At 41.3% G+C, this 16,467-nt stretch overlaps 1 protein-coding gene across 1 annotated transcript in view; it reads left to right on the top strand.

The window, feature by feature from the left end:
- Window positions 1-16,467, top strand: part of abhd17b (abhydrolase domain containing 17B, depalmitoylase) — a 39,163-nt gene extending 22,696 nt beyond the window's left edge. Inside the window, 2 exon segments of the mRNA XM_039803806.1 lie at window positions 14,395-14,574; window positions 15,761-16,467. Coding sequence (XP_039659740.1) covers window positions 14,395-14,574; window positions 15,761-15,980 — 400 coding nt within the window. The 3' untranslated portion in view covers window positions 15,981-16,467.

Genomic DNA, 16,467 nt, shown 5'->3' with positions numbered 1-16,467 from the left:
ACCTCAACATGTCTTGTTGTAGGCACCAACAATGTAAGGCCTCTCAACTTCAATGTAGGTTCTGTTGGCTTTGTCCCAGCGTTGAATCTTCTGCACAGGTTCAGGTCCAGCAAAGGATGACAGAAGTGTGACGGCCCTGTTGTCATACCATTTGACAGCACAGATGTTGTGAGTCCCCTCCCCTCTGACGTCATAGCTTCCTCTCCCCTTTTTCTTCAAGCTCTTCTTGTCTTCAAGGTTACAGTTGGGTAGGCGCACCTGCCTGGCTGTTCCCACATAATGAATTCCCCGATCAAGGAGCTTCACTAATAATGGAACACAGGTGAAGTAGTTGTCTGCATACATTTAGTAGTTCTGACCTTCTGGAAGTGTGGAAGTAAGTTTCATCACAACATCACCTGACAATCCAAGTTCAGATTTGGCTCGTATTCCGTTGACACTGCCTTGGTAGACATCGAAGTAACAAATCATGCCAGAGATTCCAGTTCTCACCCAAACTTTGAATCCCCATGGGTTTGGCTTGCCTCGCATATATTGCTTGATGCTGCTGAATTTACTCTTGAAAGGAATCATCATCTCATCCACAGAGTTCTTCTCTTCTGGTACCACCTGCAGGCATTTCTCTCTGAATGAATCAAGCCATGGTCTGAGTTTCCATAGTTTGTCTTTCTTTTCCATCATAATTAACATGTATTAATATGCTTTTTATATTGTAGTACATAACACAGTAGTATGTAGTACATATATTGAAGTAATAGATATGGTGGTGGACCAAGTGCTCAGGGTACAAATGTTTTCCAGGCAGACAATACTGTCTGCTTATTGTAAGTTGCTGTAAATGGCTTAGCCTATGCTCTCTCCTTATCATGCTAAATGAAACGTGCATCCGAATCACCAGCCATTTAGTCACACAATACTGCCTTGACATAACAATACTGCTTCTTATGCTCTCTAATTATCATACTAAAAGGAAAACATGCATACCCCCACTTACATCCACACCCCACATTCAGGAACATTTTCACCTTTCCCAGAACTGAATTGTCTGTTGATATCCTCTGGAATGTTAGGTCAGTCTGATCAAATTAACTACATTTTTTAGAGATCAGAAATCAGTCAAATTTGACCAGAACACAACACAAGGGTAGAATGTATACTGTCAATGTAATGTTTCAGGCAGTGGTGAAGTGGAGGGAATACAACCTGTTTGAGCCCACTGCAACAAGCCTGCTATTTTGACTACCACACTCACCCAGTGTTGTATAATTGCAACAAATATTTAACAAGCTCTAAATGGAATTTGATGCATATATTCCAAAATAACTACATAAGTACATGCTCTACACATTATAATAACAACCAAAAAAAATATAAAAGACATTTTACTTACTTGAATCTCATGAATCCAGTCCAATGAAAAAAAGAGATGTTGTTCGAAGGAAACCTTGAGAGGTTGTGTGAGTTCATGGCCATAAGGCGGGACTTATAAACAAATGTACGATCCAATAGCATTGTAAGATTGAACAATAGGACCCAATGACTATGTAAATGTGGTAAAAAGTAAGATAAAAAATAACTGTTTTTATGGATGGCTAAAGGTAACGTTGTAATTTTACAACAAGGGGTGTTACAGGGTTAAAACTCTGAGACCGCTCCTTTCAGACAGTTGCTCCCAAATTGTGGAATGCCCTGCCATGTGGCCGATTCGATTGTTTCTTTTAAAAAACAGCTGAAGACACTACTATTCAGACAAGCTTTCAGTTGACTGATCTATCATGTTTTTATGTTTTTGTATGATGTTTTTAAATTGTTAAACTTGCTGCATGTAAAGCACTTTGTGATTCTATCTGTGATAGGTGCTATTTAAAGTTTACTTCCTTACTTTACTGTAATGCAGCCTTAATATCGATATATTGCCCAGCCCTAAGAAATGGTGAATAGTCCATCCTAGTTTCTCCAAGTCCAAGGTGATGTCTTTAAATATCTTGTTTTTTCACTCAAACAGAAAGCTGTTCAGTTGAATATGACCTAAGACCGTAAATAGCAGGAAACCTCCATATTTGAGAGGCTGAAAAGCAGCATTTTCTATTTTTGCATGAAAAGTTACTTTTAACGATTAATCAATTTTCAGTAAAAAGCATTTTTACGTCATTTTGGACCCTTTTATTATGGTACTTTTTATTATTTTTTTAATGCACTGGTATTTGATTGGTACCCGGTAGGGCTGGGCGATATGGAGAAAATCAAATTTCACGATATTTTTGACCAAATATCTCTATCGATACAGACGATATTGTGTTGTTGACTATTGGTGCTTTCACAAAATATTTACACAATGAGATTTTTGATAAATATTCATCAGTAATGTGGATATAATGACTAAGTGGGTAAAGGCAAATAATAGAACAGTTACCAGTCTGGTAAGTTCAGAAAATGACATCACTTTACTGTAATGCAGCCTTTAAAACCAGGAAAAGACACTTATGCCATATTACGATATCCAAAATCTAAGACGATATCTAGTCTCATATCACGATATCAATATATTGACCAGCTCTAGTACGCGGTATCGGCCGATAAGTAAGTTCAGGTATTGGGAAGAAGAAATGGGATCTGAACATCTCTGGTTGATGTAAGAGTTAAAAAAAAATAAAAAAAGGTGCTCAACATAACGCTTCAGTGAAGGATCCCCCTGCTGTCGTGCAGATGGTACTCTAATCTGTCTGTACATATGTTCAGGATATCCTAAAATATCTGTTAGTCATTGTGGCTGCTACGGGATGAGAATATCTTTTGAGGTCTTCAGGGAGCGAGAGGTGGGCAGCCAAGAGGGAGAAAGAGACCGAACAGGGGAACACGGGAGGATGTGATGCATAATGGATTGGATTTGTGTCCGCAGACTAAATTGAAGGTTTTTTTTGAGGGGGAGGGGCGTCACCATGGAGCATGGCTGGCATTTGCACGGTGACGTCTATTCAAACTGAAATGCAGTGGAGTAAATGGCAGGCTTGTGCTCGCCGGGGGGGGGGTTGCGTCTTGTGTGGAAGTGGGTTGTTCAAAGCCGGTCGTAGCGCCGTTTCAACACGAGTGCAGCTGCAGGGCTGCACTGCGACTGTCCTCCTTCCTGAACGTCTGAACAGAGCCAAGATAGCGGGACAGGTTACCGTTTAGAGCTTAGAGGTAAACAGAAGGTCACAGGTTTGAAAGGTTACTTGGGTTGTTTTGTTTTCTCAACCTGGACCCTGTTTTCCCATGTTTTTGTGTCCAAGTGATTGATGTGAACAACAATTTATGAAATTAAATCAGTTTTATGGTGAAAAAAGCAGCAATGTGACGTTAGTGGGCAGTTTCCGTCCACTAAAAGTTCTGTTTTTGCTGCTGACAGGATCAGATTATTGTTCTAAGTGTCTGACAACATTATGGGATGGATCCTTACAGAGAGAGACCTTTTAGTTAAAGGGTAAGATCCTTTTAGTTTAACATGAAACAGCCCCGAAATCACCATCACCAAACTCCACCAGACTCCATGTAAATAATCAGGACTTTATCATCGTAAAACACACTTCATTCAAAGTGGACAGAAACAAAATAAAACCAATAAAAGCCGTCTTGGTTCATCTTTCCACTGTTCCAACAATCGCCACTCTGGTTTGGTTGAAGTAAACTCTCAATTCACCCATTTACATGTGGAAATATGCTGGCTCTATACACGCTAAAAGTCCTGATTATTTACATGGAGTCTGGTGGAAATATGCTGGCTCTATACTAGGGGTGGGAATCACCAGAGGCCTCACGATACGATATCATCCCGATACTTATGTCACGATACGATATTATTGCGATTTTAAACATATTGCAATATTCTGCGATATATTGCAATGTATTACCTTAGTTTCAAATTCAGATTTTTCCCAATTTCAAATGATGTCCTGAAAGGACAATTTTGTCAACATCTGTTTTATCTAAAAAGATACATTTCTCTGTTTGTTCATCTCACTTCAATTTTATTTGTGCAAAATGGGATTGTCAAGCAGACAAACTGACAAACACATATATCATAAAAGATCGATACTTGGCGTCTGTGTATCGATACAGTATTGCCACGAAAAATATCGCGATACTATGCTGTATCGATATTTTTTTTTTTTTTTTTATTTTTTTTTTCGCCCCTACTCTATACACGCTAAAAGTCCTGATTATTTACATGGAGTCTGGTGGAGATATGCTGGCTCTATACACGCTAAAAGTCCTGATTATTTACATGGAGTCTGGTGGAGATGTGCTGGCTCTATACACGCTAAAAGTCCTGATTATTTACATGGAGTTTGGTGATTCTGATTTCGGGGCTGTTTCATGTTAAACTAAAAGGATCTTACTCTTTAACTAAAAGGTCTATCTCTGTAGGGATCCTTTCCATAATGTTGTCAGACACTTAGAATAATAATCTCAGCCTGTCCGTGGCAAAAACAGCACTTTTAGGTTGGCTAAATGTAAAGATGTAACTACTTTAGGTTTGGGGAAAGCCGTGCTGCAGTATCGTATAAAGCGACTTACAATTGCTACATATGTCAGAGGTCGCACGCTTCTGGGGCAACTAGGGGTTAACTGTCTTGCTCAGGGACACATTGGTTGATGTATCGCAGTGGGAATTGAACCCAGATCTCCCACACCAAAGGCATGTGTCATATGCGCCATCACCACCCAGTAAATGCAAATACACTATTTATTTAGCGCTTTTCTAGTCTTAACGACTACTCAAAGCGCTTTTACATAGTACAGGCACCATTAACACAGTCATATACTGAGGCTGAGCGCCACCTGCTCATCAGATAAACATTCACACCCATTTACACTCCGATGGCGCACCATTGAGGTTGAAGGGCACTTCAGCGTGGGACTGCAGAGCCAGGGATCGAACCACCAACCTTCTCCGACCGCTCTTACCACCTGAGCCGCAGCCTGCAGGTGACATCTGTGTGGGGAGTGTTTGTATGTTAGGATTGGCCAGGCTGCAGTGGCCTGATATGGGAAAGAACATTGACTAGATAAGCATTAACAAAGCAAAAGGTGGTCACAGATAAAGGTGTACCTGAGGCCACAATGAAGCAGCTGTTCAGAACGGTAGACGAATAACATTGTGACTAGGGCCGTCTTCGACTAAAGAAATTCTTAGTTGACACACGATTAGTTGATTTAATCCACAGATCTATGAAACTGAGTTTCTCCACAAAGAATCCTGCAAAAGCACCACTTTAAATCAGATCAGATCGACGCTCGTAAGTTTATTCGATGTCATTGCACACGAAAAGGATAAAAAAAATGACTTATCGACTAAAGAAATGGGGAACTGGGACCAAAACGACTGATTTTAATCGCCTAATCAACTAAGAGGGGGCGGCATTAGTTGTGACAAGAAAGCTAAATCTAACTTTTAGTGAACAGGTCACACCTACAGGCTGTGAACTCTTCAGCATGATAGAGGTGTAATCGGCTCTAATTAAACACTCATTCAGAATCTAATGCTACCTGTGTGTTATGCGTAAGGGAGATTACAACTTTCTTTTGAGTTAGGCCAGCCGATACCGATTTTAGCAAATTCCAATTTCATTTTTTCTAACCACTTTACAGCACACGCAAATATTTATTTTCTATCTTTTCTTTAATAGAACATTTTGCACAGAACATGGAACATTTTCGGAACAGATAATGGATCACTATAAAATAGAACTATATAAATTACTCCTGGTGTGGAAAATTCACACACACCTAAAGTGTAATGTTGGAACCATTTCCTTCTTTTCACATCCAATATACCAAAAAAAATTTTTTCCTGAGTTTTTGGTGTGGTCCCTCCACGCCCTACTGTCTCCTTGCAGGTGTTGCATATTGCAAACTTGTAGTGTTAATTTTGTCACCTATTTTTTAATTTTGTCTGTCTTGTGCCAAAAAATGTTAGTCAAGTTTTAGTCGACTAAAAGTCTCGCCATATTTGTCAAGTTTTAGTCAAAACATTTTAGTCTTTTTTTTTTTTTAAATAAATTATTTCTGATAACCATTTCAGTCAATTTTTATAAAAAAAAAATTTATATAAATATTGAGCCTCTTCCTTATTTAACCAGTAAACAAAAACAAAACACTGCATGGGGAAAGGATATTTTACGATAAAATAAATGAAGCACGAAACTGGCGAGGCGTATTTCAAGTGAACGCAACATGTGTTGTTTTTCAGCTGCAGACTGTCGTACGTCTCGTGTTGGAAATGGAGACAAACCTTTACACAGTTTAGCAATCAGCATTTTAACTGTTAAATCCAACTGCTAGCTAACGGTAGGCTAACGTTACCTGCTGCCAAGTGTAGTGTTAACTAGCTATGTGCTAACGGTATGCTAACGTTACCTGCCGCACCAGTGTAGTGTTAACTAGCTAACGGTATGCTAACGTTACCTGCTGCCCAGTGTAGTGTTAACTAGCTAACGGTATGCTTCACGTTACCTGCTGCCAAGTGTAGTGTTAACTAGCTAACGGTATGCTAACGTTACCTCTGCTCGCCCAGTGTAGTGTTAACTAGCTAACGGTATGCTAACGTTACCTGCTGCCCAGTGTAGTGTTAACTAGCTAACGGTAGGCTAACGTTACCTGCTGCCAAGTGTAGTGTTAACTAGCTAACTGTATGCTAACGTTACCTGCTGCCCAGTGTAGTGTTAACTAGCTAACGGTATGCTAACGTTACCTGCTGCCCAGTGTAGTGTTAACTAGCTAACGGTATGCTAACGTTACCTGCTGCCAAGTGTAGTGTTAACTAGCTAACGGTAGGCTAACGTTACCTGCTGCCAAGTGTAGTGTTAACTAGCTAACGGTAGACTAACGTTACCTGCTGCCAAGTGTAGTGTTAACTAGCTAACGTTACCTGCTGCCAAGTGTAGTGTTAACTAGCTAACGGTAGGCTAACGTTACCTGCTGCCAAGTGTAGTGTTAACTAGCTAACGGTAGGCTAACGTTACCTGCTGCCAAGTGTAGTGTTAACTAGCTAACGGTAGGCTAACGTTACCTGCTGCCAAGTGTAGTGTTAACTAGCGTCCCGTGCAGCGATGTTTCGGTTGACTCTAACGTCCGTTTAGGAGCATCAGAGAGAAGCGCAGGCTATTCGGTCCGGTAGATAACGGTCGTTAGGGCACCTGTCGGTGCCGTAGCACCGGGTCTCGGTAACAGCTGAATATTCTCTCTCATGATGAAAAAGTAGAGACGATTGTAGACGAAAATGAAGAGAGATTTTATCTTAGTTTTTATTTTATGCAAAACATTTTAGTCTCGTCTTTTTTCGTAAACAATAATGCACGTTAATTTAGTCTTAGTCAGCGTTTTTGGACATCGGCGCAGTCTCGTCATCGTCTCGTCTTAGTCATGGGGGAAAAAAAAGGTTGTTGACGAACATATTTAGTCTCGTCTGACGAAATTGACACTACAAACTTGTTATCTTCTGCACACACGCTGGAGAATGTCCAAACAGCTGACCTGTTGCAGGTTAACTCACCAGGTTCCCTACATGTGGGAGAATAGCGCCGACACGCGCTTCACACCGCGAGCGAGTTCGGCGGAAAAGTTGAGAGAAAGGAGAGACTGTGCTGTCTCGTCGCTGTGTGCGTGCGTGCGTCCTTGAGAACTGTAACTCGTATAACTTCTGTTGTCAGTTAATTGTAGCGTTGACCGGCATGAAATCGGCATATGTCAGACTGACCTGCCGGTCATGGCCGAGACAATTCCGGTCTATCGGTGCATCTCTAGAAGCAACCAAACAGCCCTTGTACCAGGTAATTGATCTTTAGAGGTAACTGTTACTGCTCTTGATGGAGTAGAGTTGGTTTGGTTTTCCAGAAGTCTCCCGCCCTGCAGCTCGGTTATTCCCTACCTTTCATACTGTTGTCTGTTCTGTGTAGAGCGATCACTCCGCCTATTGGTCAGATGGGTCTGGGACGAGAGAGACAGTAAATACAGGAAGAAGGTCCCGTGTTGTGGACGTCTCCGTCGTCAAACTCATTTCATTTAAATCATTTTCCACAAACTAACCGCTCCAGAGTTTCAGGGAGGTGTCCCTACCCGATGTCGAGTGCAGATGTGAGTCGCGCATTCTCAGATTTAAACTGTTTACAGCATAACGTGTCCTACTGAAATTTGTGAAATCAATCAAATGAACTTTTCTCATTACAAAAAAAATAACAGAAGATGGAAATCATTTCAAAAGTTGAAGCCATCTGTGATGGTTTGCTTGCTAACGTTAGCTCAAAACGCCATTCAAGTGATAGCCGTTTTTATTGTATTGACAATTACAGAAGTCTCTCGTTAGCATCTTGGAAGCTACTTGTGGCATGCGCCATTCACATCTGCATTCGACTCACATCGGTTAGGGACAGAGGTCTTGGTACGCTTGTTTGGTGCCCGTCCGAGTGTGTTGCCTCTAGTCACACACCTGCCCACACGAACCGCACCAAGGTGGAAAACCCCCTAGTTCGTTTTAACTGAACTATATTAGGCAGGTGTGAAAGCACCCTGAGAAACTGCCTTCCCACCCAATTTGAACTGGACCAAAGTGGATTCTCATTTGGAGTAATTAACCTTTTTTTTATTTTTTATTTTGAAGAAATATGTGTTATACTTTACTTGAAGGTATCTACATAAGAGTGATATGACACTGTCATGAACGTGTCATAAACATTATAAACTAGTCTTCTTTTAGTAACTCATTCGGTTTTTGTCATGACAAGTTAGGGTTAGAGTTCATGTGTCATGACAGTGCCATGTCACTCTTACGTAGATACCTTCAAGTAAAGTGTTACCGAAATATCATTAAAGGTCCCATGACATGGTGCTCTTTGGATGCTTTTATATAGGCCTTAGTGGTCCCCTAATACTGTATCTGAAGTATCTTTTATATAGACCTTAGTGGTCCCCTAATACTGTATCTGAAGTCTCTTTTATATAGACCTTAGTGGTCCCCTAATACTGTATCTGAAGTCTCTTTTATATAGACCTTAGTGGTCCCCTAATACTGTATCTGAAGTATCTTTTATATAGACCTTAGTGGTCCCCTAATACTGTATCTGAAGTCTTTTATATAGACCTTAGTGGTCCCCTAATACTGTATCTGAAGTCTCTTTTATATAGACCTTAGTGGTCCCCTAATACTGTATCTGAAGTCTCTTTTATATAGACCTTAGTGGTCCCCTAATACTGTATCTGAAGTCTCTTTTATATAGACCTTAGTGGTCCCCTAATACTGTATCTGAAGTCTCTTTTATATAGGCCTTAGTGGTCCCCTAATACTGTATCTGAAGTCTCTTTTATATAGACTTTAGTGGTCCCCTAATACTGTATCTGAAGTCTCTTTTATATAGACCTTAGTGGTCCCCTAATACTGTATCTGAAGTCTCTTTTATATAGACCTTAGTGGTCCCCTAATACTGTATCTGAAGTCTCTTTTATATAGACCTTAGTGGTCCCCTAATACTGTATCTGAAGTCTCTTTTATATGGACCTTAGTGGTCCCCTAATACTGTATCGAAGTCTCTTTTATATAGGCCTTAGTGGTCCCCTAATACTGTATCTGAAGTCTCTTTTATATAGACTTTAGTGGTCCCCTAATACTGTATCTGAAGTCTTTTATATAGGCCTTAGTGGTCCCCTAATACTGTATCTGAAGTCTCTTTTATATAGGCCTTAGTGGTCCCCTAATACTGTATCTGAAGTCTCTTTTATATAGACCTTAGTGGTCCCCTAATACTGTATCTGAAGTCTCTTTCCCGAAATTCAGCCTTGGTGCAGAATTACAGCCACTGGAGCCAGTCCCACAATGAGCTTTCCTTAGGATGTACCATTTCTGTGTCTGTAGCTGTTGAGGAGGAGAGAGGGTGGGGGTGTGGCCTTGACCAACTGCCACTTTGCTTGTTTTGAAAGCCATGATGTCTCTCTCTCATTGGTGGGCAAAAGCAGAGAAAGGGGAGGTAACCTTGCTCCTTATGACCTCATAAGGAGAAGATTCCTGATTGGTCCATCTGAGCTTTCATTTTCTCAAAGGCAGAGCAGGATACCCAGGGCTCGGTTTACACCTATCACCATTTCTAGCCACTGGGGGACCATAGGCAGGCTGGGGGAACTCATATTAATGTTAAAAAAAAACCTCAAAGTGAAATTTTCATGCCATGGGACCTTTTTAACATTGCACTGAACGTGTCCGGTTATAAAAGCATGAAGGAGTTGGTAAAAAACTGTGTGGCAGATCTTTCAGAAAGGGCAAGGTCACTTTTGATAGTTTTTAAAGTTTGTAGCCTCCTCCCAATTATGCCTCGCCGTGTGTGTGTGTGTGTGTGTGTGTGTGTGTGTGTGTGTGTGTGTGTGTGTGTGTGTGTGTGTGTGTGTGTGTGTGTGTGTGTGTGTGTGTGTGTGTGTGTGTGTGTGTGTGTGTGTGTGTGTGTGTGTTGTGTGTGTGTGTGTGTGTGTGTGTGTGTGTGTGTGTGTGTGTGTGTGTGTGTGTGTGTGTGTGTGTGTGTGTGTGTGTGTGTGTGTAACACCTTGGCGGCCTACTGTCTGCAGTAACCCTTTCCCATGCTGTGCCAGTGTTTTCACCCCTATTTATACTGTGTGAAGGTCTGCTGACACACCAACGGTAGACGTTTGTATGTTCCTGCTGAAGACCGTGCGTCTGTGTCTGGACGTTTCCGTGCTGCGTCTGACTTTAGAAGCAGCCGGGCTTCATGACTGCAGCTTGTTCCTTTTGCAAAGGTTGTGTAAGACTCGTGTTGTGTGGAGTTTATAATAATCCATCACAGCAGTGTCGCACTTTGGTGTTCGTGCATCGTTCATCGCGCTGGATTATTAAGACTCCGGAGCACCGTTATTGTCTGGATTAATCAATTTAGTCTCTAAATGTGGATCGGTGTTCCCCAAAAAGCCCAAGACGACGTCCTCAGATGTCTTGTTTTGTCCACAACGCAAAGATGTTCAGTTTACTGTCACAGAGGAGAGACACACTAGAACAATATTCACATTTAAAAAGTCCAATGTGTAGGGATGTCTAGCGTTGAGATCGTACAGTACAGGCCAAAAGTTTGGACACACCTTTTCATTCAATGTGTTTCTTTATTTTCATGACTATTTACATTGTAGATTCTCACTGAAGGCATCAAAACTATGAATGAACACATGGAATTATTTCCCTTATTAATAAAAAAAGCAAAGGGTGGCTACTTTGAAGAATCTAAAATATAAGACATGTTTTCAGTTATTTCACACTTTTTTGTTTAGTACATAATTTCATATGTGTTCATTCATAGTTTTGATGCCTTCAGTGAGAATCTACAATGAGAAGGTGTGTCCAAACTTTTGGCCTGTACTGTATATCTCAATCAACTCTCTCTCACCACGCAGTTCAAAGTAGGTATTACAGCTACGGTAGCCTTCACGCTTCAAAAAGCCGGTCTCTCGCTCTTTTCAATCTCCTCCTTTTTCTTTTTTCTGGGTGAAGAAGAAGACTCCTGTTCCTGAAATTTGGATTTTTAATACGTGTGGTACCCATTAGCAGCATTAGCAGCAGCTGTGAGTTTATCATGTGACAGCGAAAACTCGAAAGGCGGATCAGTATGTCCTGTATGTCCCTTACCGGCTAACGTATCACCTCCTGTTAGCATCCCACTGACCGCCATTTTTCTTTTTTTTACGTCGCTTGACAGCGAATAACTTTACATCTGAAGCGTTTAAAGACTCTATTTGTCCGTTGTTTATTTCTAAAGAAACACGATAATGTATAAAAGGCTCCATTAGAAGCTCACAGGCAGTTTGGACTTACATTATCTGTTTAGGTTTAATTACTAATGTTAACTAGCATGTTAGTGATCAGTAATTAGCCTGTGCCTATGTTATCTCCTTACATATACCTACGCTCTCCGTCTCTGTAAGATTGGGAATGATTGAGATTTCTCTCGGCACAGCTACCAGAAGACTTCACACTTTCAGACACGTTGCTCACGTCACATCTACGTTGTCTCTCTCAGTTGGAGGCTGCTCAGTAACGCTAGAGATCACCGGAAAAGTGATTCTAATATCCTCCACTGGTCTCCGTCCAGAGACACGGGGTCTGTTGGTCCATTATATATATATATATGTCAATGCGTCTACCTCAGTTCATGCAAATGTAACATTTCAAGCCAAAAGGAATACTTGGAATTGATGGTGGAGGTAAATATTCATGAAGGACAAGTTTGTGAACGGGCAACACAGATTTTGATAATGAACTAAACATGTTACACACTGGACCTTTTAACAAACTGGAATCAGAAGATTTTTTTTTTATTATTATTTTATAAAAAAATGAAACTAATCGATTATCAAAATAGTTGCTGATTTAATTTAGTGTGTGTGTACACAGTGATGCAGTGTTCTCTGACCGTTTCAGGTTTGTCAGCTGACTGCTTGCTTGCGAGAGTGGGTCACGTTCTCCGTAATCAGCTGTGGAATGTCTTCTCTTCCATTTCCTCCCTCCCTCCTCTCTCTTTCAGTTTCTCCTCCCTCCCTCCCTCCCTCTCTCTCCCAGTTTCTCCCTCATTCTGACTCCAGTATCTGTGTCTCTTCTGCTTGTTTGGCTCTTATTCCCCCTCCTTCCCTCTGAATCACGAGACTACAGCGGCCAGTCCTCTCTTTGCAGCTGCTCCAAAAAGCCCCTCTGCACTAGGACTGTTTCTAGAGCTGCAAAGATTAATCACTTCAGTTGTCAACTATTTAATTAATCTGCAACTATTCCAGACTGATCTCATTAGGGCTGTCCTCGACTAAAGAAATTCTTAGTCGACTAACACTTATACAATTTTGTCGACTAATCGATTAGTTGATTTAATTGACAGAGCTGTGCGCTTAGAGAGGTGGTTAAGACTAGAAAAGCACAATATAAATGTAGTTAACCATCTGTAATTACAATTAATCCTGAAAAAGCACCACTTCAAATCTTGTGTTTACCATAAATGTGCTCATAAGTTTCTTGGAAATGAGTAATTAATGCATGCGCATAAAAAAATTACTAATCGACTAAAGAAATCTTAGTCGACGAAGACCAAAACGACCGATTAGTCGACTGAGAGGTGGCAGCCCTAGATCTCATGAAGTGGGGTATGTACGACATGCCAATTACATATGCCATTAGTGGCGTGTTGTCAAGACGCGTACTCTCTTTGTAGCGTGTTTATCAACGCCGTTTGGCCTCCATTGACTTACATTACCTTGCAATTGTGTGAATTTACCCGTAGCGAGTAGTATGAAAGGGCGAAAGGACTTTGACCCAGGAGACCGGTGTTTCCGTTCCATGTTTGTTCTTTTCCTAAACACAACCGTAGCCACGTGTCTGTAGAAAGTGGCGTGCATGTTTACTCTGTGACGTTGCAGACTGCCGTCCGCTGTATACAGCGTAGAGATGCACGCGGATAGCTCGAAATGCGTACGGATAACGCGCCATTTGGCTTTAGGAAAGTGCCGTGTATGTTTACACATAAGTCACGATGTCATGTTGACTATTTGGATAATCGATTAATCGGCTTGAGTTACTTTTTATGAAAAAGATTCTCGGATGTCAGCTTGTTAAATGTGAATATTGTTCTAGTGTCTTCTCTCCTCTGTGACAGTAAACTGAATATCTTTGAGTTGTGGACAAAACAAGACATTTGAGAACGTCATCTTGGGCTTTTTGGGAACAATGATCCACATTTTGTGACATTTTAGAGACCAGACAACTTATCGATTCATCAAAAAAATAATCCACACTGAATGATTAATGACAGTATTCCTAATGTCAGCTCTAACTGTTTCCGTTCTTTTTGCTTGTTGTTGTTATAAGGCAGTATAATTGCGATTCACCCGAATGTCTGGTTACACTCGGTTATATCAGTTAGTCGATGTAATCTACATATCTGTAAAAGTGAGTTTCTCCACAAAGAATCATGTAAAAGCACCACTTTAGGTCTTGTGTTTACCAGAGATGTGCTCTTAGGTTTCTTGAAAATAATTCATTCAGCATGAAAAAAGCATTAACATAAACAATGAGTAAACAGACGATTAGTCGAGTAAACAGACGATTAGTCGAGTAAACAGACGATTAGTCGAGGAAACAGACGATTAGTCGAGGAAACAGACGATTGGTCGAGGAAACAGACGATTGGTCGAGGAAACAGACGATTGGTCGAGGAAACAGACGATTAGTCGAGGAAACAGCCGATTAGTCGAGGAAACAGCCGATTTAGTCGAGGAAACAGCCGATTTAGTCGAGGAAACAGCTGAGAGCAGCCCTGGCTGGTAATGTAAGTATCCCGTTGATGATCAGCGAAAGCGTGATATCCTGACGTTCTGTGTCCTTTCTCGCAGGTACGGCATCCGGCCAGAGAACGTGATCGTGTACGGCCAGAGCATCGGCACCGTGCCGTCGGTGGACCTGGCGTCGCGCTACGAGAGCGCCGCGGTCATCCTCCATTCCCCCCTTACCTCTGGCATGAGGGTGGCCTTCCCCGAAACCAAGAAGACCTACTGCTTCGACGCCTTCCCAAAGTGAGTTCACTGTGTGGGACACACAAACTGCACAGATACTCAAATAACAAAAGCACACGTGCATTTACAGGGTAACTTCTGGTGGGGATTAGTTCCACTTGGACTGTCCCATGTTTTTGTATCCAGGTGACTGAAGGGAACAGCAATCTTTGAAATTGGTCCAGTGTTAAGCAGTGAAACAAACTGCAATGTAATGTTAATGGGCAACTGCGCAACTTCAATTGCATCCACTAAAAGTTCTGTTGTTGCCACTGACAGACTCAGATTATTATTCTAAGTGTCTGACAACATTATGGAAAGGATCCTTACAGAGATGGAGCTTCTTGTTAAAGAGTAAGATCCTTTTAGTTTAACATGAACCAGCCCCAAAATCTCCATCACCAAACTCCACCAGACTCCATGTAAATAATCAGGACTTTTATCATCGTAAAACACACTTCATTCAAAGTTCACAGAAACTAAATAAAACTACCAAAAGCTGTCTTGGTTCATCTTTCCACTGTTCCAACAATCACCGCTCTGGTTTGGTTGAAATAAACCCTTAATTCACCCATTTACATGTGGAAATATGCTGGCTCTATACACGCTAAAAGTCCTGATTATTTACATGGAGTCTGGTGGAGATATGCTGGCTCTATACACGCTAAAAGTCCTGATTATTTACATGGAGTCTGGTGGAAATATGCTGGCTCTATACACGCTAAAAGTCCTGATTATTTACATGGAGTCTGGTGGGGTTTGGTGATGGTGATTTCGGGGCTGTTTCATGTTAAACTAAAAGGATCTTACTCTTTAACTAAAAGGTCTGTCTCTGTAGGGATCCTTTCCATAATGTTGTCAGACACTTAGAATAATAATCGGAGTCTGTCCAGGTTGAAAAATACAGAAATTCCCTTTTTTAAAACCAATACAAATAATAACATTGTGTGAATGCATTTACATCAGGCGCACACAGCTTGCAAACATGAACTTATAAATTTAAGATGTTTTCAAATCAATACCAGAAGTGTTCTTAATGAGTCACAGCACTTAAAAGATATTCTCAATAGCTCCCTCTGGTGGTGGCAAACTAGCTCTGCTTCATTTCCTAGTCTTTTATTTTTTTTTTCTGACTCTCTTCATGTCTGTAATTTTATATATTTTTACATCCCTAGCTAACTCTGTTTCTTATCTTCTCGCTCCGAAGCATTGACAAGATCTCCAAGGTGACGTCGCCGGTGCTGGTGATCCACGGCACCGAGGACGAGGTCATCGACTTCTCCCACGGCCTGGCGCTGTACGAGCGCTGCCAGCGGCCCGTGGAGCCGCTCTGGGTGGAGGGCGCGGGACACAACGACGTGGAGCTCTACGGACAATACCTGGAGAGACTCAAACAGTTCGTCGCACACGAGCTGGTCAACCTGTAGAGGACCTGGGGGGGGGGGCGATGAAGAGGAGACAGGCTTTAAGGAGAGTTTGGAAGATGAAGGGGGTCAGTGTAAAGCTCATCAGTTAAATTTTCTAAGCACAAACTGATTTGGAAAAACAGAAAAATGGGTTAAAATATCAAATTTTTCAGTTTTTTCCACCTTGACAAATTAAAAAATTGGATCTTTAACCTGTTTTTCCAATTTTCTGTTTTTTATTCGTCTGAGCTCCAATTATTCAATACTGCCATGGTATTCGCTCCCTCGTTCCACTTAACTAAGCCCCGCCCCCCCCCCACTCAAAACCATCAGTTGCACCTCTGACCCCAAAGTCTGTCAGTTTTTATTTATTTTCTGGTCCATATGCAGCGAATGAGCTGCATATTCCACAAAGTAGAGCAAGAGAATACCAGGGCAGTATTATGAATAATTGGAGCTCAGATGCAATTTTTGTAATTTTCTCAATTTCTGATCCTCTGAATAAAAA

This window comes from Perca fluviatilis, chromosome 6 (genome assembly GCF_010015445.1).
Source record: "Perca fluviatilis chromosome 6, GENO_Pfluv_1.0, whole genome shotgun sequence".
NCBI classification, from domain to species: domain Eukaryota; kingdom Metazoa; phylum Chordata; class Actinopteri; order Perciformes; family Percidae; genus Perca; species Perca fluviatilis.
The sequence above is the reverse complement of the archived record's forward strand: the minus strand, read 5'-3'. Positions and strand labels throughout refer to the sequence as shown.